A 24,081-nucleotide genomic window follows, 5' to 3' on the forward strand; every position below is an offset into this window, starting at 1 on the left:
ATACTAATTCATTCACCAATTTCATCTCTTCTTGAATACGTTGGTTGTGTTTTACACAAAGCAAAGGATGTGTTTATCATTAATAAATCACATGAGGAGAGTAAAGGCGTCTCATTCAGTCATTACAGCTGAATTTCATTTAATTCATTTATTTATCTATTTATTTATTTCTTTTGGTTTAGTTTAGTTTATTTTTATATATATTATATATACTTATTTATCCAGTGTTTTTCCTCTCGGGGATCTTCCACACCAGGGACTATGCCTACTCGGTCTGTGGGGTCGTTGCTGTGGGGATCGCTCTGGTCGCGGTGGCTGGGGGATCCTGCATTGCGCCTAATGTGATAGTGGTTTACCAATAGCTTATCTCAAAAAGACATGATAAGGGTACGTCAGTTATAGGTGACACAATAAGCCCTCTTGCTGTCATGTAAATGAGCTGTGGTCAAAGGAATTTTGATTGTGGTGAGTAAGTCAGATATTTGTTTACAAGATGAGCAGATCTCTACTTGCTGCTGTATTAATATCTGCTTTTCTTTCTCTTTGGATGTATAATTCAATTTGGACACATCTAAACGATAGAGATAAAATGTAATGTGATCTGGGCAGTTCCCCCTGGTGACGACATCTGAGGTCATTGGTGTGCTGGCATCTGTGTGGACAGATCTTCAAGACATCGTTTCCTCACCTCAGCGTCAAGCCGGATGCTGATGTTTATCTACAGATATTTAATCTCCAGCTTTATTTTTAGATTGATGTCTTTAGGTAAAGAGACAGTCAATAATAGAGCTCATATCTGAAAGCCCCTAATGGGGTGGGGGGAGACTATGAGTGCAGCGTGGTTGTCAGTGTGATGTGTGTGAGTTTATGTATGTATTGATTTTATTATGTAAAGCACTTTGCGCTGCTTCTGTATAAAAAGTGCTATATAAATAAAGTTTGATTTGATTAGCAAATATTGATCTGAACCTTTCTTACACTGGCTGTTCAAAGTGGCAGTGTTGCACGTTTGTTGCACCTCACTGCTCTGTTTGTAAGGAATCTTTGTGTAACAGAGAGCTGGGATGCCTGTCGCTGTTGTCACACCTCTAATTCCACGCTGACAGAGTGCTACTTGAGCGTACTCTGCGACAACAGTATGTTGATACCGCCGGGTAAGCATAAACAAGAAAATGCAAACAAGGACAGCCAAAATAGGAAGTCTTCCTGGCAGCACTATAGTGCAGTGACTGTGTAGAAGGGCTTGAATCCCATCTCACTCACATACCCGATTACTCAGTTATCAGCACAATCACTCATTCAACACTAGAGCGGCTGTATGAGTGTCGTTTTACCAACTTTTAAGTCAGATACACAACTCAGGGCTGTTGTCAAATCCAGCTTTTGTCGACTTGGGCTTATTGTCAAGCTGAAGGCTCACCGCACTCCCAGAAAAGATATTTTAAAAATTTTCTCACCTCTTGACCACACTACCTCAATGTAATATGTGTAATTTAGTCTTCTTTGCATTATTTGTTAAATATACTAAAAAGCATGAACACATAACTCTAGTCCTGGCCCTTCATTGACTTTGTGTTCATTTTGAGATCTATTGCTTACTTTAAAAGTTTCCAATGAATTAGATTCAGTGATGATCTGAGATCAACACAAACGCAAAGAGGAGATTGAGCTTTTGCAGTGCATGCCCTAATCCCAAATGCATCACTGAGTTTTGATATATGTATATATATACATATGACAATATGTATCAGGAAGATTAGATAACTCAACGCTGAGTGATTTTCATTTTCACCAGAATGTGCACAGCTGGCAACATTTCAAGCAAGCCAAGCACAAAACTAGCATATTAATTGTGATCTCATGTATGCTAAAAATTATTTTGTTCCTGATACAAAATCTGTGATGTGTGTCTCATACAGGGTATAGTGGTGTTTTATGAATCTCTTTAGCCAAGTTTAACTGTAATGATGCCGGCATTCTTCTTCTTAGCATTAATCAAGCAGTCATGTCCTGATTAACAAATAGCATCAGTTAAAGAAACAAGTGCAGCATGTGACTAAATGCTAACTGACTAACTGAGGCTGAGTTTACACACATTTAACAAGAAACACTGTAAAGATCGGCAGGCTATTCACCATATCTTTCACTGCACTTCCTCTTATCTTTATCATACAAACACATTTGACCCGTCAGTGCACAACAGTTTCCACTAGTGTCCTTGACAGTGGTCTGAAACACAGCAGAGACATAAATCAAGAGGACTAGGCTCATTGCTTTGAGGTGATGATTTACAGAAAAACCATCAGAACTGTCTGCCTGAAAATTAAATGAGGTGTTTGCACAAATCTGCACGACACAAAGTATGTTTTGTTCACTCAACAAAGCATAACCTTAACCCAGTGTGAAGCTGATTTAGCATAATTAATTTTTTGAAGGACAGCAAACTAAAAAAAGTCTGTTTTCTATTGTGAGTGACGAGTAACTATGGTAGCATCAGATGAACTCCATTCAACTATTTCCTAGAGGTTGTTTCATAGAGGTTGATAGGGCTGCTTATGGGCTTACACAATAACAACAGAAAATAATGAATTCATTCAGCTCTTTTAACCTGGATTTCAACTGCATAGCTGCTGAAACTAGATGCAATGATTTGTACAGAGCAACAAATCTGTACGAACAGTCACTATATGTAGCTGCTGAGCCTGATGCCTGTTGTGAGGTAAGCACTTTTAAAAGATGTAAATCACCAATAAATAGCTTACAACAGCAAACACACTCTTTTAAAACATGTTGGAAAGAAATGTCAGAGCTATAATGGTTTTTATTACACTTTGATTGTCCTCTCATTGTATTGTTTGCATTGTAAATGATTCTTTAAATCTGCTACTGTACATTGACGTGGGCGTGTGACTTAAAACGCAACATTAACCAAAAAACAATGACAAAAAGGAAGAATTAAGCATTCTACAAAACAGCAAAACAAACACCAAAAAAACTGCCAGATAAGGATAGAACAGGTGTTGAAAATGTATTAATTTATGGCTTTTTTTCCTGATCGTACATATTACATCAGTCGGGAGGCATGAGGGTGGGTAGTCTTTATCAACAGTCTTACTTCACATCAAATTCTCGTACCAAATCAAAACCTACTCCCACTGTCTTCCCAAATGTCACGATACTTATAAACATTTCTCCCAGAACTCCAGAATTAGTGCTGAAAAGTTCTGTATTAGAGCTATTAGGTCTGTGAAGTGTCACTGACACCCTCACTGTTGGCCACAACATGAAAATGATAGAATATAGATTATCGGCATTATGTTGTTATTGTTCACTGCATTTTAAAGGCATGGTTGGATAGATCAAATTAATCAGCTGCCACTTAATGGACTGACTTTTGTACTTTCAGATGATTAGGGGCCATAAACTCACAAAAGTAATCAACAGGTAACTAAAACGTCAGCAAAATATATATTTATGGGCCTTCACAAGTTGTTGCAGAAAACAATAAGTTTCTTTTTTCAGAAAATAATTAATTAAACAGTAGAAATGACTGAATAGTCAAGCAGTGCTGAGGCCTCTGAGGCTAATTATTTACCTGGATCCAAACAACAGTCATCTGGCCCCAATTAATGTACTTCATATCTAACACAGATCATGCTTGCGCATAAAGGTCAAACAAACATTAAGAGATCCCGAAACCAAAACACAATGCAGTGAATTAGTTCCACCATGCTGCACGTGCAGCTGCATTTGAGCTCAATGCTAATCAATGCAGCCAGATAATAAGTTACTTGGTTAGATAAACATTGCTTTGATTGTTTTGTGCTAGGTGTATAGTGGCACAACTCTGTTCTTTTTCTTTCAAATCCCAACAGCAGATAAGATTTTATCAACCCCTATTTGAATGCAGCCAGGTCTGGGAGTTGTCAGAAAGTTTGCAAAAATGAAAGAGTATCAATCAAAACACACGCAGGACAAACTGTTTTCTCAGATATTAACCTCGTTTTTATTTGCACAATAGGCTTTGTGAGCACATACTTTTCATTCTTAATGTTTTCTGAACTATAAAATCCAATAATATAGCTGAAAAGTGTGTTTAAAGCCATTAATAAAAGGAAGTTTCTGGCTGTATTCACTCGCTTCTAGTAGATTATTTATTAATGTCATTCATTACTAACTTGACCAAAACATAGCCTCTTTTGTTACATTTGAGTATGTTTGCAAAGGTCCTTAGAAGGTAAGCTCTGTTAAAATGATACAGTTGTTTAATGTTTAAGAATGAAAAAAATAATTAAACATGTTCCCCTTTTTTTGAACCCCTGCATTCATTCCCTGCTGAATATATACATATATATACATATATATATATATATATATATATATAACACTTGGGCTGTAATTCCAGGTCATACATTACATTTCCTACAATAACTTTTCTCTGACATCTTTTATTATCGTTGGTGTAGTATTTGTATATCTCATAGTTTTTTTTATTTTTTATTATCATCTAATACATCATAAATCATTGATATTTGATGCTGCATCCAAAGGAAGTACAGTAAGCAGAGCTCAGTGACTTGTTGCTTATCTGCTGATGTATTTTTCTAAGGCGTAATGAGGGGACCCAGAAGTGATGGGAACAGTGCTGGAAGACCAGACACAAACTCAAATGACGTCCAGGCTGCAAACAATGCAGATTTATGGGCAGGGATTAAATCGGTTCCACATAAACCTGACACTTCTTATAAATCTCCACTGGTTTGTTCTGCGGGAACTGTTCGAGCCCTTGGAGTCAATTTATGGCTTTGTTGTAAAGGCGCCACTCTTGGTCATACAGTCTAACAAACTAAAGCATGACACCCATCATTAGCAATGAGATTTCATCCATCCATCCATTTTCTATACCCGCTTAATCTGTCGTTCGGGTCACGGGGGGGCTGGAGCCTATCCCAGCGGTCATCGGGCGAGAGGCGGGGTACACCCTGGACAGGTCGCCAGTCCATCACAGGGCCACACAGAGACAAACGAGACAAACAACCATGCACACGCTCACACTCACTCCTAAGGACAATTTTAGAGACACCAATTAACCTAACATGCATGTTTTTAAATGGTGGGAGGAAGCCGGAGTACCCAGAGAGAACCCACGCATATACAGGGAGAACATGCAAACTCCACTAAAAAAGGCCCGACAGTGCTAACCAGCAATGAGATTCCCCATAACAAAGTCAATTTGTTATGCAGCGACATTCAAAGCTCTGTGAGCAAAATTGTTGCATCTTACATCTGTATGTGCAGCAATATGTACAGTACAAGACAATCTAATAAACAGTATTTGAATTGCACCTCCAATTTCATCAGCTATGAATAGAAGCCAATATCACATATTCACAGCAAGAAGATAAGACGATACACAACACCGTGGAAAAATACTAGACTTTTTGGAGCATTCAACATTACATTAGTGTCGAAATCATTGTCTCACAGGTGTAACCTGTTCTCATCTGACTGATCCTGAAAACCTTTTTTTGCTTGACATTTCAACAAGTGACTCTATTATTAAGCCAAACAAATATAAAATGTGCTTTATTAATTTTCAAGTGTTTTGGCATAATCAGTGTGTGGTTGATCTCTTTATTGGCCATGCTGTGATGTAACATGTTTGACAGGGAGGATTTATCCACTTTACAGCTTTAGATCGGTCAGTGAGAGTCTAATTTAAAAACTATAAAAGGCTCCGATAAGAAAAGGGCACAGAGGACTTTATCATGACATGTTTAGTTTGCCGATTATCAGTCATCTGGATTGATGTTATGTGTCTGCATTCAGTGAGTTTAGATATCAATGCAACTGTTTTGAGGCTTTTGTAAAACTCCTGGGGCTGTATACATGAAAATGATTAGACTTGTTCCCAGTGATAAGATTCTAGAAGAATTCTTCGAATTGTGGGCCTTTTCCCCGTAAAATAAAAGAGAAGATCCTTGTAAAGATAAAAGTTATTTGTAAAGTACTGTATATCAACCTTTAAAAGTGCTCCTGTGGTGAAAAAATAGTTTGGAGAAGGCTAGAAGACTGGGAGCACAGAAGTAAATCTCATAAATCCAAGAAGAGATGAGCCTCAGACAATCGATGATAGTAAGCTGTTAAAATACTACAAATTAGTTTGTACAGGGATTGTGTTTGTAAATCAATAAGTCTTTCTTTATTCATATGGGCTTTTTAAGTAAAATACAACTCAGTACTCCATAAAACAGTTAAAAGGACGCACTTATAAAACACACTTATAAAAGCAATTTGCAGATAACGATAAAATATATATAAAGTCAGCAATAAAACAAAAAAGGCAAATAAAGTGTAGAAGATATATGAGACATAGACAGCATATGAAAATAAGTAGTGTACAAAAAGTTTAAATAAGAAAAAGCAAAAAAATATATGTGCGAGTTGTTTCGGTTGGGGTAAAGCTGGCAAAACTAGGGCCTGATATGTCAATATAATTCTTTTTTTGTTTGTTTTTTATTGTTGTACAGTGAATCACAGTCTTCAAAGATTGTGTCATTGCTCTCAAGAGGGTCAGCATCGCCTCCTGACTAAGATAAGAGTTTTTGTTACTAATGCTCCAGGTTGCTCTCAGATTGGTCCTAATTCTAAAGTTAGAAGTGTTTAAGCCAAGTTGGGAGCTCATAGATTTCTTTATGAAAACATCCACAAATACAAGTAAATGTCACTATTGTTTCCATCCATCCATTTTCTGTCGGGTCCGGGTCAAGAAGGGCAGCACACTAAGCAAAGATCCGCTGACCTTCCTCTCCCCGGCCACCTCTCCAGCTATTTCGAAAGGAAACGAGTCATTTCCAAGCCAACCGAGAGATATAGTCTCTCTAGCAGGGTTATGGGTCCAAGTTCAAAGTACTAGATCTACATTTTTGTATATATGTTATATATATCAGCTTCTTACACATGTGAATCACTCTACAATAAATATCTGGTTAGTTTAACTTAACACAAAGATCATAAACAAAGTAACACAGCTGAACCTCACATCAGCTGAAATACACATTAGTCTATTTAAAGGTCAAACAAATACACACAAGTAAAAGAATCTTAATACTTTGTACTCTATGTGCATTAAAATCATACCCTGTATTTCAGATTATCTAAATATGCACACTGAGTGACCATCAAGTCAGTGAGTCAGTCAAGTCAAGTGAAACTAAAAATAAAGTTTACAGTCCTATTATCGGTTTTGGAAAATAAGTATTTAATCTAAGAGATCAGATGCTTCAGGGCTGCTTGAAAGAGTCATACACCTCTTTGAGAGTTGAGTTTATTTCGCTTTATAAAAAAAAAAAAAACATGAGACAATACATAAAGCTCCAATTCAGCTACACAACACAACTTATAGATCTTAACTCCGCCACATATCAGATCTTTGTCTACTTTTAGAATACTAACACAACCAAGAACAGCACACTGCTCAGATTGTTACACCTATTTATGAAACAGGCCCCAAGTGGCAGCCAAATGATATAACATGTAGATGTGCATTTATTAGGCACCAACAGAAAGCATGTTCAGTCCTTCAGGGGGAAAGGAAGCAACTTTACAAATAATATCTGACCTGGCAAAAAATATGTTTCTGGCCTGATTCGGCAAACAGTAAACTCAACTCACCAACAGGCGTCTTCACAGATATGATAGAATGTCCCTGATGTTACCAGAAATTTGCCAATGAAGGAGGGGTTTTTGTACTCATGCCATTAGACTCCTAAATCAGGACATGCAACCACACTCTCTTACACACTCTTAAATCAGCTATCACCGGTTACAGCATAATCATTGCACAATGCACTTTTTATTTGTAAATTTGTATGTCCATAGTTATATTTTCAATTTTACAGTTGTATCTAATACCCATATGATGTTTACATACTGGAAATAGCCCATGTCTGTCTAAATATGGTTCATTTTAAAGCCTACATCTGCATGCATTCTTAGCTCACATTGCTTTTTCTTTTAAAAGTTGTTCATCTTAGTCTTATACTTTTAAGTTTAACTTATATAAGTTTTATATTGGTGTAGACCAGTCTAAAGTGTGAATCAAGATATTTGTCACTGTATGTTGTACTTGTATAATCATATACTACATACTCATACTACAGGCATTTTCCAGAGAATGCGCAGAAAATACTTCTGCACTTTACAGTGGAAGATTCTGCGCTGGAGATGTGCTCTCACAGCTAGATGCTCAAGCCTTTCTGCATGTCACAACATGGCAACTTCCTCTATTTGATGCAGCAGTTGTGCCATATCTGAGGGACGTCCGTCAAAAAAATTGTCATCTGCCTCAAATCTTTTGTAACATCATTCAACTGCAGCTCTTATACTTCCAGAAATGTAAAAAAAATTTAAACAATCATTATGAACTGTGAAGTGTATGGCTGTCATCAGACAAATGGATCTCATGCTCAAAGTGCACTCCTTGGTTCATTTTTTATCTTCTCAAGGCTGCTTAAAGCAACACACTCCCAATGACTCTTTCCTTTTTATCTTAAGACAAGTTCATGTTTAATCTTAATTTTCAACATCTTAACAGCTTGTAGAAGCATGACGAAACCGGAGCTCCCCGTCCCTTTGACAGTAAGATGTGTTTGGTGAGTCAGTCAGATGAATACTCAAAGATACTCACTTTACACTAATGCTGATGATTGACTGCCATCCATTGTAAAGTGTCCATTAGTCCTACCTGTCTGAATAATTTTTCTTTCCTCTGACTTGGAAACAAAACTTTCACATCCAGGAGCAACAGAAAACTGTTTGTGCAGTCAGTCACTTTTACAAGTGTAGATCCACACTGACAAAATGTTGACCGCAAACCTTCTAGGAACAGATCAAACTCTTTTAGCTGAAAGGAACACAGGACACAGAGGACAGTTACATGTCACACCAAGCCATATCCACCATTTAAATAATTCAACAAACTTACATTATTAACAATCATCCTGATATTTTTCTCTGTGCTCTAATGTCTCGTTTGCTCTGCCCACACATTTCAGCCAGACAGACTTATTGCCTCCCTGGCAATCCTGATGATGGCAATCCTGATTGTCCTGATGACAAAACTGATCGTCTGACATGAAGATTATTTATTAACAGAGCAATCTCAGATTCCTATAGCACTCCCATCTGTCTGTATTGGCAGTATGATGCACATAGTGTAACTACTGATGACTAATGAAGGCTTTATAGGAAGATGCTGGTATTACTGTAGCTTTCATTAGCAATCACTCCTTAACCTCACTCATTCAGGGCAGCCTCGCAGGATGTGGGAGCCTATCCCATTATACACTGAGTGGGTGGCATAATTTGTCACAGAGGTGAAACAAACAACTGAACATTCATCCTTCAGGCAATTGTTTGGACAGAAATCCAAGCATCTGAAGGAAACCCACTTGGCTGGGTTTGTTTAATGAACTCGGGGAAAAATAGCAACAGGCTTCTGCTAACCCACTCCTACCACTTTGTGTAGTATGTATGTTTCAGATAATGACATGTAATTTATCATATTTTATCATAAGGCTGCACAGTTTTGTATTTTCTATGAGGAAACGTGTTTATTTATATACATATATAATATGTGTGTGTATAAATATATACATATATTTAAACAAAAAAGATTCTTCTTTTCTGCTCCTGGCTCGTCCATAATAAGCCAACGCAACAGATGGTTTGTATGACAGAGCCATCTGGGAAGAGGTTTTTGTGATCTGACTGGAAACTCAAAAAGTTCCAGTGATTGGATCCTACAATTTTACTCTATAATGGGCTGGCTTCAGGCAATTTACAGTAAAGTTTTGCCCAAAGAAGAGTGAAAATGATCATTTGTTTATTAATTTCATCACATAGATGAAACCTTCAGTGTTGATCTTTGCTCTTCTTTCAATGTATAGGCATTCTTGTTCTGATGTAACTGATACTATAACAACTCTTACACAACCCCCTTCAAGAGCTAATATTGTTCGCTGTCATCACACCCCAGACCCTCTTTTACATGCCAAGGTAGGAGGTTGGTTTGTCTGAAACAAGTTGTCAAAAATAAAGACAAACAATGCAGCCTGATAAGAGTCACACTTCAGTTGCAGTGGGAAAAGCCACCTGTCATATCCTGAGTAGGTGGTAAATGACAGTGAGACATAAGTGCTTTTACGCTTTAATAATACTTATACACAAAAGCACCATAAATTAGCATGAATTACATTTAGAATGAATGTGTGGATGCACAGCAGAGATAACCCCACTCTATAAAGTTTGAAGACAACGGTTTTAGAGCTGCCAACACAGCATGAGATAAATCACCACTCTATGTAATTGTGATTATAAATCATAAAAAGATGTGTTGTCAAAAACAGTAGATACACCAAAGGTGTCTAGTCACAAAAGTCAATTATATAGATGCGACACTTTAAGGTTTGTGAACTCTTGAAAAATGTCTTTGTTTCTGCATAACTTTGCCCTGAAACATCATCATATTGTCACACAAGTCTGAAAAGTAGATAAAGACAGCCTGTTCTCATGAAATGGCATATAAATACCACACCAAGTTGTGTTGTGCGTCATTGCATGGAAATTTGAGACTTTTGCGTGTCACTCCACACCGTCTATTGTAAAAGGATGAGGGATTAGCTTCATATCGTGTTCAGTTGAGCAAATGATCTTGAACAGGTCAAATTACACCACCCTTACCCATAAGCACAAAAATTACTTGATAAAGTGCAACCTCAGACAACACTTTTTATCATTTTTTCTGTTTCAGTCGTTGTTACTTTCTGACAATATTGTTTTCTGACAGACATTAGATGACAGCAACAGTTGAGATGCACTGTCCCTGTCTGTTAGTTAGTTAGATAGATAGACCAATAAGCCACAACATTAAAGTCCCTGACTGGCACTGCTCATCTTGTTAAAATGTTCTGCTGGCTAAAACTACACTCTGGTATTCACATGGTTGTTACACAGTTCACAGTTTCCACCTATCCTGACATTTTTGCAAACCGTTCACAGCCCCCCTAACCTTCTGCAGAAGCAGTCAGCTCCTAAAAAGTGCCTAGGCAGGGCTCAAAGAAAATGACAAAGAGTGAGGTGTCTGATGGGATCTGATGGCATCTGTGAGAAGCTAGCCCAATCAAAAAAGACCCCACCCCACAAGGTCAGAAGAATTTATTGGTAATGTCCTCAACCCAGACACCCTAAGATGTTCTTCATCCACATGCTGACAGATCAGGGCTCTTTTGGCATCATGAGGAGGCAATAATAGGCAGGTTATGATAATGTTATAACTGATTGGTGCATATCCTTCATGCTATTAAGTGGAAATTGCATATAATGAACTCATTAAACCAAATCTACCAGATGTGTCAGTTAGCTAGAACTGGTGTGTGTGCTTGCAGTTTTGGCTCCACACCCAAGTGAAATCAATGGATTTTTTTTTTCTTTTCAGCTCCAGCTGTCCTTCAGATGTGGAACAATTATGCTATTATTTCATTACTGAAATGTCACAGGTCTGTGCAAAAATGCTGCTGACCAATAAAAAGGGAAAAGTTGCTGCCTGCAGGGAAATGCATGTACGCATATGCAAACTGTTTCCAATTCAGTTTGCCCCCATACATCCACTCCCTGAAAGCTTTCACTGCTGCAGCTCTACACACCCAGTGTCCAGTTGGCCTAAAAGCCTTTAACGGAGTGCACCCAATGTACATTTTTGTGATGGTTAATTTTACATTTGTCTGCTCTCTGGGCAGAAACAGCAATCAGTTAATGTGGGAGTGAGAACAGTGAGAACTCTGCAGGCATCTGATATGGAACAGAATAAAATTTCCATATAGATTAAATGTTTGGGTTTTTTTCAAGACAGGTAAGCATGAGTTTAGCAACCTGTATGTTTTGAGTGGTTTGCAAGATTTACTTGCAGGCAGACATTTCATCTTTTTCAAGAAAGCACTATAACAAGTGTGGGTGTGATTAGCCAGACTGTGTAACAATGGGCCGGTGTGGCTTTGACTCTTGGTAACTCTTTAACCCACCAGAGATGAGATCAACTCAACCTGCAACAGACAAGCACGCCTCAGATCCATAAAAATAATCTGACAGAAGATGATGTCAAAGTAGGATTTATGAATTCCCCTTTACAACCTTGTAAAAACTCTCTACTACTCATTAACCCGTGAGAAAAACTTTGTTCCCATTTGTGGCACTTCTGGTCATGTGACCACTGCGCTGCTGGACTGTTTAAAAGGAGGCTTGTGGAGGCATGGAAAGCAGACACACTGAGCTAAGCATCTGCTGAGCACAGCAATATCAAGAAGAAAAGAGGCTGCAAGACAAACAACTGTCAACTGCTAACATGAAGGCCACACTTGCCACCATTGCTCTCCTCGTCCTCGCTCTTGGCTTGACCTCTGAGGCTGTGCAAGTCGAAGTAAGTGTCTCTTTTCAAGATTTTAGTATGACTGATGTGTTCTTGATGGGACTACCGGCCTTGATAAAGACATTTTATGCTCATTAAAAGAGGGACAGTCATTTATCAGCAAGTTATGTGGCTTACACTTCATAAATCAAACCAGTGTTGAGTATAATGCCTCTACTGACACTAAAATCTGCTTTTTTGCTTCAGGAAAATGGACTCTCTTTCTCTCTGGAAGCTGTCAAGAGGCTTCAGGAGCTGACAGAGACCAGAGTCATGGCAGGACAACTCAGCCCTCGACTCAGGACCAGCACCATGTCACTCTGTGCTGAGCCCATGCTGCCACAGGAGTTCCTGCCTCTCTGTAAACAACGAGGAGCTTCTGCATCCCTCTCTAGATTAGGTGAGATGATTGTTAATTCAATATCCCATTTTGAATTTTTGAGTGAACATGTCAGGTCATGATTATTTTACTACCAGCAATTCAGCAGTGAGCTCATCTGTCTGTTTTTTGTCTTTATTTCAGCTGCTGTTCCCTTAGACGTCTGCGAGATCTGCGCATTTGCTGCCTGCACTGGTTGCTAAATGCACACTACAAGCCAGACACATCTTGCCTCGCTTAAGACTAATGATTCTTTTTATTTCCATCCCCTTCAATTCTTTTTCAGGGAATTTCTAAAAAAAATGTTTTACCTCCAATGATAAGAAAAAGAGTTTGTCCCTGAATTTCTGACTCCTGACCATCAGACCCTATATTTCTGAGTAACTGGAAAACTGGCCCCAAAAGATAAACAATCAAACCAAGGTACATTTTGCAAACTGTTACTTTGTAGCAAAATGACCTTTTTAAATCTATGCAGACAGCTGTTTTCCACACATTTTATGTTTGGATTTTATATGGTTTGTTACATTTCTCTTACCTTGCTTTATATATTTAAAGAGATGTATTCTTTTTTCATTTTTCTTCTTTTTTATCATTATTATTTTGAATAAAAAGCCTTCATTGATACATCATGAGTGCATTGTGCTTTTTCTAAGGGTGAACACAAAATTACAACTGTTGATACTATTTTTATTTTTATTTTACTATTTGCAAAGCAAGTGTAAAGAAACTATGACACGCTGAAATCAGCATGAATTTTACACTGACACTTACATGTTGACACATCCTGCAGACACAGAGTAACGTTCATATTAAGTCATGTAAAAGTACTTCTATGTTTATTGCTATTTGGGGCTAAAAAGATAGCTGGTGTAGGTCTGAAGCTTCTAAATGTTGGATTATCTTTATAAGATAGTTACTAACTTTTCTGACTCATTCTGTTACAGTGCATATGGAACAAAGGGTTACAAACATGTAGCTATACAAAGTGTGCACTAGCAAAACCAAAGCAAGAAGCTGACTCTACCAAAAGTTATAATAAAGTCTGGAATGTTTCACTTCTTCACACAGAGGCTTTATGTAAACTATTTTTTTTTTGCAGCATAAATCAACTTTAAGATATTTATACAGGCGTTAAACATTTTAGACATACACAATGACATCTGTGTCACAATAATCCTTAAGTCATCTGAGGATTGTTAGTTGAGCATGTATTGGCTCGTATAATAACATTCTCACTCTGGCTCAAATTGGAACAGCATTAATAACACAACTTAAATCAGCACCACAAAATCAGCTCAAAACCCCTTCAGACTGACATGTGCATTATGTAAGCATTCACTACTGCGAGTTATTGATCCTTTGCTGCTCAACGACATCATCAGATGTAAATAAACTGTCAGTGGAGAGCACCAGTGATGCTCAGCATACAAGCAGGCCTTGACACCTGCAATACACTCACAGCTTTGCTGCCCTATGTCACATAATTAAGGTAGTAATGAGGTGTCAATGGGTCTAATTTTGGTTCTGGCTGTTCTGTAGAGGGATTTGCTACTTCTACAAAAAATACCTGTTGAGATATTTTGATTCATGTTTATTTCATGTTTATTTGGAGGATTCAATGAAGATATAGGACTTCTGCAAAACATAAAACTGTTTTCTGTGAACTGCTGCATCTTAAAGTGGTCTTAAAGTGGCAAAGCATAGCCACTTTAGGTCAACTGACATATAAAACTATTCATGGCCTGAAGGTTTTGCGCAGTTCTTGCTCTGCACATGCACCTGATAATTGTGGGTTACATAATCCAAATCTAATGAAAAAATCTATGAGAATTTGTTGTCGTCTTTATTGATTTTTTTCCAAGCAACAATTGTCTAGTTACTCTGTCTGTGAATGTGAGTGTAATCATGGTCCATCCTGTTTTAATTCTACACAACAAGCTCTTAAGATTCCTCAAGCTATCAGCAGTGTCATCAGTATACACACGGAAACTGGAGAGAAATTTGTCATGTTTTGTGTTGAAGCCATCTGGAACAGTTTCTGGGAGATAATGGGGAGAATATCTTAAATAAATTAAAGACTACTGGAAATTCTGTAATAGATATTATCAACTGCTATTAATTATTGTCTTTGATTCCAGTTTGTTTTTCTTCTCTTCTCCTCTCTCTCTATCTCTTCTATTTATTTATATTTTTCATTTTAGCTCTTCTAACCTTTATTTGGGTTTCTTCACTTGCTTCAATTTCAACTCTCTCCATGAGATCACATAGCTTATTTCCTCCTACAGTCCAGCAACATGCAAACTGGATTCATCTCTATTCTTGTATGTCTTTTTGTCTGCATTGTTGTTTGTCTCCATGTTAGCCCTGTGATGGAGTGGTGACTACCTATAGCATGCCTTCCCACATGCCCTATTGAAACTCGATTATCTCCATCCCTCTACAAACCTGAACAACATGAAGTAGGTATGGAAAATGGATGAACAGGTGTGTGTTTGTTCTGTCCTACAGCTTGAAATGCTATTGCTGCCTTGATGGCTCTTGTAAAGAAAGGTTCTGATAATCATACACTGACAAGCATCATTCAAAAAATTTCAAAAATAGAGTGCTAACATTGTCACATGTTTACGTTCAAAGTTGAAATTGTACAAAATAAAAAAAGACATTAATTCAGTCTATTGTATCTGTCATGGTCCCTATGTCCTCTCAGGTGCTGAGCCTGTGTGGGTGTGAGCACCAACTCTGCTTACCCCTCCCTGAAGCAGGCGTGGCTGCCCCAGTTCCTTCGACACACCTGACAATCATTCATCCTCAGGAGCATTTAACCTGGACTCTTCTTCCACTCATCGCCTGATTGTTAAACTATTTAGTACGGTAGCGTGATCGAGGCCTCTTTAGTCTTAGTAACTTGCTTTTTGACTAATTTATAGCACATTCTTATGTGCCCTCTCCTCTTTAGCACAGACCCAATTGCGGTGTGCCTGCATGCGAGCTTTCGGAGATATCCTGTTGTGCTAACACCTTCAAGTAACTCTCACCTCACCTGAACCCAAGATTGAAGATACCCTCACTACCTCCCCTTGACCCCCAATATTTCAAGTAAATTAAAGACATTTATAACCTTTGTGTGTCCAGCATTAGTCTTTTTGCAGAGTATCATAATTTGTCTGAAATTTTTCCTTAAAAAAATAATGTTTATCTTGATTTTTTTAATTTGCTTCGGGCAATAATCATGAGCAGCTGGGTTTGTTTTTTTCAGAAGTATCTAGCTGACACTTTATAATGTAGGATTTCTTGAAGCATTACATGGTTAAAATGTGGGGTAGAGATAGTTTGGATTGATTTACTTAATTTTGTGGATAGGATACAGTATAGACACAATGCTAGACCAAATGGTAGAGCAGGATATTAAAGGGTTAAAGTACTCTGTCTTGAGATTATATGGAATAAACAGATGAATAAATAGATAAGCAAGAAAGTTGAACTCGAAGATTTCCTCTTTTAACTCAGCAAAAGTAATGGTCACATTTACAATCTCCAATGTACAGAGAATACACTAGAAGAAGGAAAAGACGAAGGAGATTTACTGGCAGGCCGAGGTGTGAAAGGGTGGATCAGTTAATGCACAGAAAGCTTTGGTCCAGCATATCTAAACTGAGACTGCAGTTTCTATTTGTATGCAAAGCCCCAATTAGATTGCAAAAGAGGATGTGGAAACCATGAATTGGCCTTCAAATAAGTATAAAAAAAGGGTTGATTTTAATGCTGCCTTTAGATTCAGACTATGACTACCAGGTTTTTTTCCACTTTTACTTTACTTTTACAGTTCATTGCATTCTGGACTCCTCTAATTTAAAAACAAAAAGTTTAATTTCTCAAGTCCAACACCCAGTTTATGCCAAAAGGCACTTTGCTCACACAGTCCACTTTTGTTTTTTGATCTGTCACTGGACTGTTCAGTGACCAGAGGGAAAGGAGCAGAGAAGAAACAATAAAGGATATAAAAATATATAAAAACGGTCCCCACCAATAGCATGGTTTACCTTTAGCATTTCTCATGTAAAACATGCCCCGATTCAAAATGTTCTCCAGTGTGAGGTTCATTCACAACAATTGTCATGGTTGAAGATTGTATTCATATCATTCTTCTTTATCATTGTGACTCTTCCTGGGGGAGGTTTCTTTCACTTTTTCAAATATTTTCTGGAACTTTTTTTTCTATTTCTTTTCTCTCTCTCCAAACAAGATAACTTGGAAGTCTTGGCATAGACCTTTAAATCCGTCCACCTCTCCAACTTGATGGATTCATCTGGCCTTGTAACATGAAACTGCAGTATCTCAGCTGGTCCACTGAGCACATCAGAAGCACCAAAGCTAACTAATCAACACTATGGGTGGAACTGAAGTGGTTATCAAGCTGCGTTGACAGAGACACAGCTCAATAACAACTCTTGCTTTTATTCTTAAGCAGATGTGGCCACAAAGCAAAAAAAGGAGTAACACATTAACTTGTTACTATTTTGCTTTGTGTCACTTATAACACGCTGATAAAACTGTTTAGTTTACATGGCTAAATGTCTATTTCTACTGAACATTTCCATGAAATTACCCTTATTTCAAAACCTTTAGCTTAGACAAACTTGTGTTTTATGGTGAAGATACAAACAAAAAAAAATGGCTGGGAAATGTCATCATTTGTAAATTTCATAGCAATTATTAAAAGAGGTGACATTCATCTGACCCGGATCTGCGTGTATGTACTTATTCACTTCCTTATCTGACAACTCTGTGATGAATATCTGTGAGAGAAAGTCTTACGATGAGATTTATTGGGCAGCATTGAGGCATGTGGTGCACAATTCTGTACTCATAATCAATAATAAAGTCAATAATGAAATATTAGTGTGACGCTTGAAGAGCGCACAGATAGGTGTTATAAACAAATTCCAGGCTATAAACCAAAAAAAGAGGATCCAAAGCATTAACAACGTACCTATTACTCAGGCTGCTATGGTTACCTTTGAGCAGTCCGTGTACCTTTACTCTCTTTGTTAACGGTTGCCCGTCGTCTTTGGTAATAAATCACTGACTAATCTGTCCTAACACTATATAAAGAGGCAGTGCTCAGCTACAGCAACCACAGAAGACACACTCCTCTGAGCTGAAGGTATTTTGCGCCATTTGAAAATGAGAGTGCTGAGTGTCGTTCTTGTTTTGGTGCTGTGTGTGTGCAGGGGAGCTCTGAGTGTACATGTCAAGGTGAGTATCACATTTTATTTTTAGAATTCAAAATTGCATATTATTTCCTATGCTATTTGCCATGAAAGAGTGCCATTTTATTCATTTTATTTTAGAAAATCCAAGGGTGTTTGCTCCAACATCAAACTTATATCCCAGCACCATTATTAAATCCATTTTATTTCACTCTGTCCCATAAAACTTTGACAGAATAGGCCATCCAGTCCTCTCATCTTATTCAAGTTTGATTAAACACAGTATCTTTATAGCGTCTACCTGTTTTAACTTTAGATCGTGTCAGACTCATCTTGTCTTGTCTTTAAAGCTTCTTCTTGCGCTTTCACCTGCAGGTTGGAGACAGGAGCTTCCCATTAGAGGCAGTGAAGCAGCTGAAGGAGCTGATGGATTTAAACGACAATCTGAACCCTCACCTTGCAGAGACAAGCTCTGCGGCAGTTTGTGCTGACCCTCTCCTGCCTCAAGTCTTTCGGCCAGTGTGTCAAGGGAGGGGAGCAGGAATGGTTTTCTCAAAACTGGGTAAGAATGAGCCAGAGAGACTTATTTTTGTCAGAAATGTATTATGATATTAGACCGCTCTTCTCCCTAAGCTGCATTTTACGTATTTTCTGGCCTCTATCTAAATGCAAAAAAGAGAAAAAACAGCATGCTGTAAAGGATGTTATGTGGTGGATGTCGTTCTGGAAGCTTCTCACAGTGCATAGCATGTCTTTTAATCCTACTATAGCACACTTTTCATCAATCAATGCTTAAATAAGGCACAATTATTTATATGTTTTTTTTTTTGTTTGAAAAAATCAGAAGAAAAAAAATGTTTGATTTGCTTTTAGTATTTTCATCTCCTCCCATAATCTACTTATAGGACAAGCCCATCCATTGTTAAAAGAGATGTAAAGCTTTAAAAATAGGTCACTAACAGGAGGCTTGATTTTCAAAGAAAATGTCAACATTATGTCCTCAATAACAATGATTATCAGATGAAGATAAAGAAAAGTATTGCTCAACTTTGATTGTAAATGTTTTGGACTGATTTGAAATAAACTGGGCATACAATAGGGCAGTGTGTGATTAGTCAAGCCCAGGAAGTGACAGAGATGCAAGGAAAGACTGACTCGAAACAAATGTCCAATGGGCAGGACTTATTAAACAGAGCAATGGTTAAGTTATTCAGTCAGCGTTGTTTCACATCTAAAGAAGGCAAAAGGATGGGATCCCAAAAAAGACCTGAGTGTGAAAAATCCAAGAGACTAGCAATGTTTCACAGGTTGAGTGGAAAGGACAACAACCAGAAACTATCTGAGGTCATGAACGACTAAGAATGCACGAGGATCAGAAGGCTAAAAAGTTGCTCACGGAGAATCTAAGACAATCTGGAGGGCAGACAAGGAGCCAGGTAACATGTAAATCAGATGAGTTATTACTAATAGTACAAAGGTGCATTTAAAAAAAAAAGGCTAGAAGTAAACTAAGCAGGTTATAGTTCTATCTAAACGTAAAGGAAGATTAATCATCTCTTATAAAATGGACTCAATGAGCAACACAATGCCCCATTAGTAGCAGTATTCAATCAATGGCCACTCACCAACAAATATGTAGCATAATGCATTGCACTCAAGGAAGGTTGGCTTTTGATCAAGTAGACCAGCAGCAGCATCAAAACCTGTCACAAAACTGCAAGTAATATTTGAAGATATTTTCAAGTTTGTTTTCACCAGTTTCTTAGCAATTCAAATAATGAATTGAAGTAGCTATTCTAATTCATATGGGTAACTTGTATCTTGTACAAATTAGCAGATTAGCTCTTTTTATGTTGTTTTTTTTCTTATCACTGCAGAAACAAAACAAATACATGAGTCATTGCCTCCAAATAATGTGATAAATCTAATACAATTAAAGTAAACAAAGAAGAAAAATCCCATAGAAAATGATTAATTTCAATTTTTTTATTTGAGGAAAAGGATAATAATGCGTAGACTAACTGGTACTGACTTGGTGGCATACACATGGCAACAGAGATGATGCAATTCACAGCACAGAGAAAATGACCTGTGTAGTATCAGAAAGCATTTTACATTATGATGATGAGCCCAACATACAGGCACAGCTCATTAGAACCATCACACAGCACAATATTTGACAGTGATTGAATTAGGCTATGAAATATTACCAGACTCTTTCTTTAAGAGGGGGAAGTCTACAGAAATAAATGTGTAACAGGTGGTTAGATTAGCACAAAGAGTGGAAACCATGGGATACTCTGTCAGAATAAAATTAAATAAGCCTCCCAATACCTTTACAGCTGATTGTTTTCACCATTTTTCATTTTTGCTGTTAAGCCAGGCTGATTGACCTCAGCAATCTCCTCCTCCAGGTCTCAGCAAGAATTATGAATAAATGTATTTCCAAAAATGTCAGAGTATTCCTTATCAACTGACCTCCTCGACCATCCCAGCTCTAACCACTTTTTCATTTAGCGGCAGTGTCTATATCTGGCTTTTGTCACACATTCATGCAGGAAACAGTCACACACAGTTTATTAGAGTAGCTGTTTAACCCTGAATTTTATCATTCAGTCACACTCTCTCTTGGATTTGAACTTAGACACCGACACAAGCCCCTGTTGGATTCCTAGAGTCCAGTGCTTACTCATAGTATCACAAACATCCTGCAAGTGCTGCATCGTAAAATGGCTCTGGAATGACAGCAAACTTGTCCCTGTACTGAGACGGAACTGAATCCCATCCTTAGTACTGGCTATATTTTTTTAAGCTGAACAGCTGGTATTCGGTCGGTAAAAAAAGTTCAGACGAATATTTATATGTTGGGGTTTTTTTTTGTTTTTTCCAGTGCACATCATCATGTCTTCAGATCCATGTGAAATATGTGCCAACCCATCCTGCTTTGGGTGTCTGAACTGAGGCTGCCATCTGCTACATACTCAGACACATCAATGGAGAGACTCCAGGGGCATCATCCTCCAGTTTTTACACTTTTCTATCTATAAGGCATCAATGGACACAACAAATCACTTCATCTCCCCTAGCAACCAAGCCCAGAGGGCCTCATGGCTCTTTGGTCAACAAACTGAATTTTGGATAGTAGTTACAAAAAAAATTGATTATCATGCCATTTTTTATATATATCGGTTATTGCTGCTTATCAGTAAGGTTAAAAACATTTGAGAATGTACTTAATTGAGTTTTGTTTTAATTCTGTCTGAAATTTGCCACATGGTTTTGGTATGACCGTAAAATGAGCCAATAGATTAGCAAATATTTTTTTTAAATAAATTAGAAATACCCATTACTTGCCCCATGGTTCATTATGCCTGATGTCTTTGACCTGCTTTCTTACTCCTCTGATTTATGGTTATCACGGGGGTCACACATAATCATCAGTCATTTTGAAAACTCCCATCTTCTATCGTTTGCCTGCTAATTGTTTAAACTGCACACACCAATCTATAAATCCCACTACAAAGTGTGTCCAATGGATTAGATAATGGACAAAGTGTTCAACCTTAACGATTAATGCATTAAACCTTAGCTGCACGTGTGTGTGTTTGTGCTGATGCTTTTCACAAAAATGTGCATTATAATCATTATAATTAAAATAAATGATACACAGAAACTGAGGAAGAAAAAATAAGAAGTGTATTTAAACTTGATTTTTTTTTGTTAGACAACTAGATAAAACTTAATCAAGCAAAAGAGAGATAAAAGCAGAAAAATGGAGATGAAAGTTTAACCAATACAAAATCAGTAATAACCTGGCATAATCTCACAAACGCAAACAAGATTTAGATTATTTTGAGCCATCTAGTAAACAAACATTAAATCCATTAAAGCTTTTATTTAGAATAAAAAAAAAGAAGTTTATATAATTCGATGTGCATAAATTGACACGTGCCACTCTTTTAAGGAAGACGGAAGTGCAGAGAAGTTTTGCCTTTTCTTCGTTTCCTTGACAACTGTCGACCTCTCCCGGTTAATTGGTGATGTTGCACTTCTGTCATCCAACGGTTTAAGATTTCCGGTAAATTTGCTTCAACTTGACAGATTCATTTTAAGATTTTATAACAATCTATTCTGTTAACTCTGCCGGGCCAAGTTTTTTCGCTTTAGCAAGAAATGCATTAATTGTTGAACCAGATAACAGAAGCGCTTTTTAAACGGTACAGGACAACAGTAATGACACGAGTTAAGTCAAACTAGAGACAGAGGGTTAATAACCATATATCTATATATATATATATATATATAAATAGATATATACATGTAATGGGAGGGGGTAAAAATCCCCAGCAGGAATTTTGGGTGGTTTGTCATGTTAGAAGCGACCGTTACTTCGTTTGTACTACTTTGTTTTGACGTGTCATCACAAGTAATTACAACTGCAGAACTACTGCAATGATGTCAGTAATTCCTCAGGGCTGGAGTCACGTGGCTCGTTGGTCTAGGGGTATGATTCTCGCTTAGGGTGCGAGAGGTCCCGGGTTCAAATCCCGGACGAGCCCTCATATTCTACTTTTAATGAAAGTATCTGGTTGCATAAACCCTCAACGTGAGTGTTTAACAAGTCGCTAAAATGTTTTTTTTATACGACTGAAATAATAAATGAATCAACAGCTGGCCAAAATAAATTCCTATCAAGCTTCCTATTGAGCTTTTTGTTTTTCATACTCTCTAGTCAGTTTATAGTAAATGATGGGCAGATGGTTATTCACGATTAAGGAATTCTTCAATGTACTGATTTGAAGATAAATTAAAGCATCTATCGGGTGCTTTTTTTTAGAATAATTTAATTGTGATGATTTCTCATTGTCATTAGACTTTATCCACTCAGTTATCAATAAGTGCTTTAGTAAAATGTGCACTTTAAATGCAGCAGTGAAAAGTGCTGAAAATTTGTCATCCAGCCGGAATGGTTAACATACATGTTGTTGGACCTCCCATGTAAATCGAATGATGAATGGGTCGCATTTAGATAGAGCTTTTCTAGTTTTATTGACCATTCAAAGTGCTTTTACACAACAAGCCACTTTCAGCCATTCAAACAGACATTCTTACAGCACTTCTCAATCTATAAAGTTTCTATCCAAATGTGATGTGGGGTTTCAACTGATGGATGTGTAGCTTTGAACCGGGCATGTTGTTTTATTTCTGTCAATTTTGCTTGTGTGATCTTTAAAAAAGACTAATTTGTCTTCTTTTATGTACATTTTGTGCCCAGTGTGTTTGTTCACCTTAATATCCACCAGAGGGCACACTCCTCTAAATAATTTTTGCCATACACCTCCTACACAGTACCATGAAAGTGGCAAAAATATCATCTCCTGCATTTGTTTTTCTTTTTACATTGAATGATATATAACTGCTCCCATAAATATAACATGTCGTTTTTAAAGAAGGGCATTGCATACATATTTTCTCTGGGCTATACAAAATGTAAAAGTAATATTTGTTTTTAATCATTTGATTGTGAGGGAAAAGGGCTATTATTGGATATATATAGAGTTGTAGTAGCACCATGTTGACTAAAATGACAAATAAATACAATTTGCTACTGCATAATTTCCATCAACAGTTACAGAAAAGGAAGTGTAGTTGTTCAGACTCGAAACACATTCATCATAATATATTAAAATACCTGAATATTGTCTGACGATGACTTTACTTTGTACTATCCTTTTTTAATTTAATTTAATTTAATTGAATATAACTTAACTGTACTTTAATAATCCCAAAGGAAAAACATATTATTACATTATAAATCAGTGAGGAAAATGACCAAACAAATACATGAAAAAATAACTGAAATCGATAGATAGATGAAAAGAAGTTGACTGTTGGAAAATTTAAATGCAGGAGAGGTGTGGCCAAGATCTCCACAGACTACCATGAACACAGCAGGTCGTCATCTGAAGCCTTGCAACAATCGAGCCGATGATGTCACATGCAGTGGCAGCAAGTAACAGGTGAAA

General features: G+C 37.3%; 2 protein-coding genes and 1 non-coding gene across 3 annotated transcripts; all 3 read left to right on the plus strand.

Moving 5' to 3' along the window:
* Positions 1 to 12,337: 12,337 nt before the first annotated feature.
* On the plus strand, positions 12,338 to 13,229 carry LOC140304093 (guanylin-like). The gene is made up of 3 exons (XM_072383091.1): positions 12,338 to 12,475; positions 12,671 to 12,863; positions 12,987 to 13,229. Exons 1-3 carry the CDS (start codon positions 12,401 to 12,403, stop codon positions 13,043 to 13,045), a joined length of 327 nt encoding a protein of 108 aa, XP_072239192.1. The 5' UTR covers positions 12,338 to 12,400; the 3' UTR covers positions 13,046 to 13,229.
* Positions 13,230 to 18,012: 4,783 nt separating this feature from the next.
* Positions 18,013 to 21,599, plus strand: LOC140304094 (guanylin-like). Its single transcript, XM_072383092.1, has 3 exons — positions 18,013 to 18,101; positions 18,431 to 18,617; positions 20,946 to 21,599. The coding sequence occupies exons 1-3, from the start codon at positions 18,030 to 18,032 to the stop codon at positions 21,014 to 21,016; spliced, it is 330 nt and encodes a 109-aa protein (XP_072239193.1). The 5' UTR covers positions 18,013 to 18,029; the 3' UTR covers positions 21,017 to 21,599.
* Positions 21,600 to 22,542: 943 nt separating this feature from the next.
* Positions 22,543 to 22,614, plus strand: trnap-agg (transfer RNA proline (anticodon AGG)). The gene has a single exon. It is a non-coding gene; the product is annotated as a tRNA-Pro (tRNA).
* Positions 22,615 to 24,081: the final 1,467 nt, after the last annotated feature.

The sequence above is a fragment of the Leuresthes tenuis genome, unplaced genomic scaffold, assembly GCF_036924035.1.
Source record: "Leuresthes tenuis unplaced genomic scaffold, fLeuTen1.0.hap1 SCAF_3, whole genome shotgun sequence".
NCBI classification, from domain to species: Eukaryota; Metazoa; Chordata; class Actinopteri; order Atheriniformes; family Atherinopsidae; genus Leuresthes; species Leuresthes tenuis.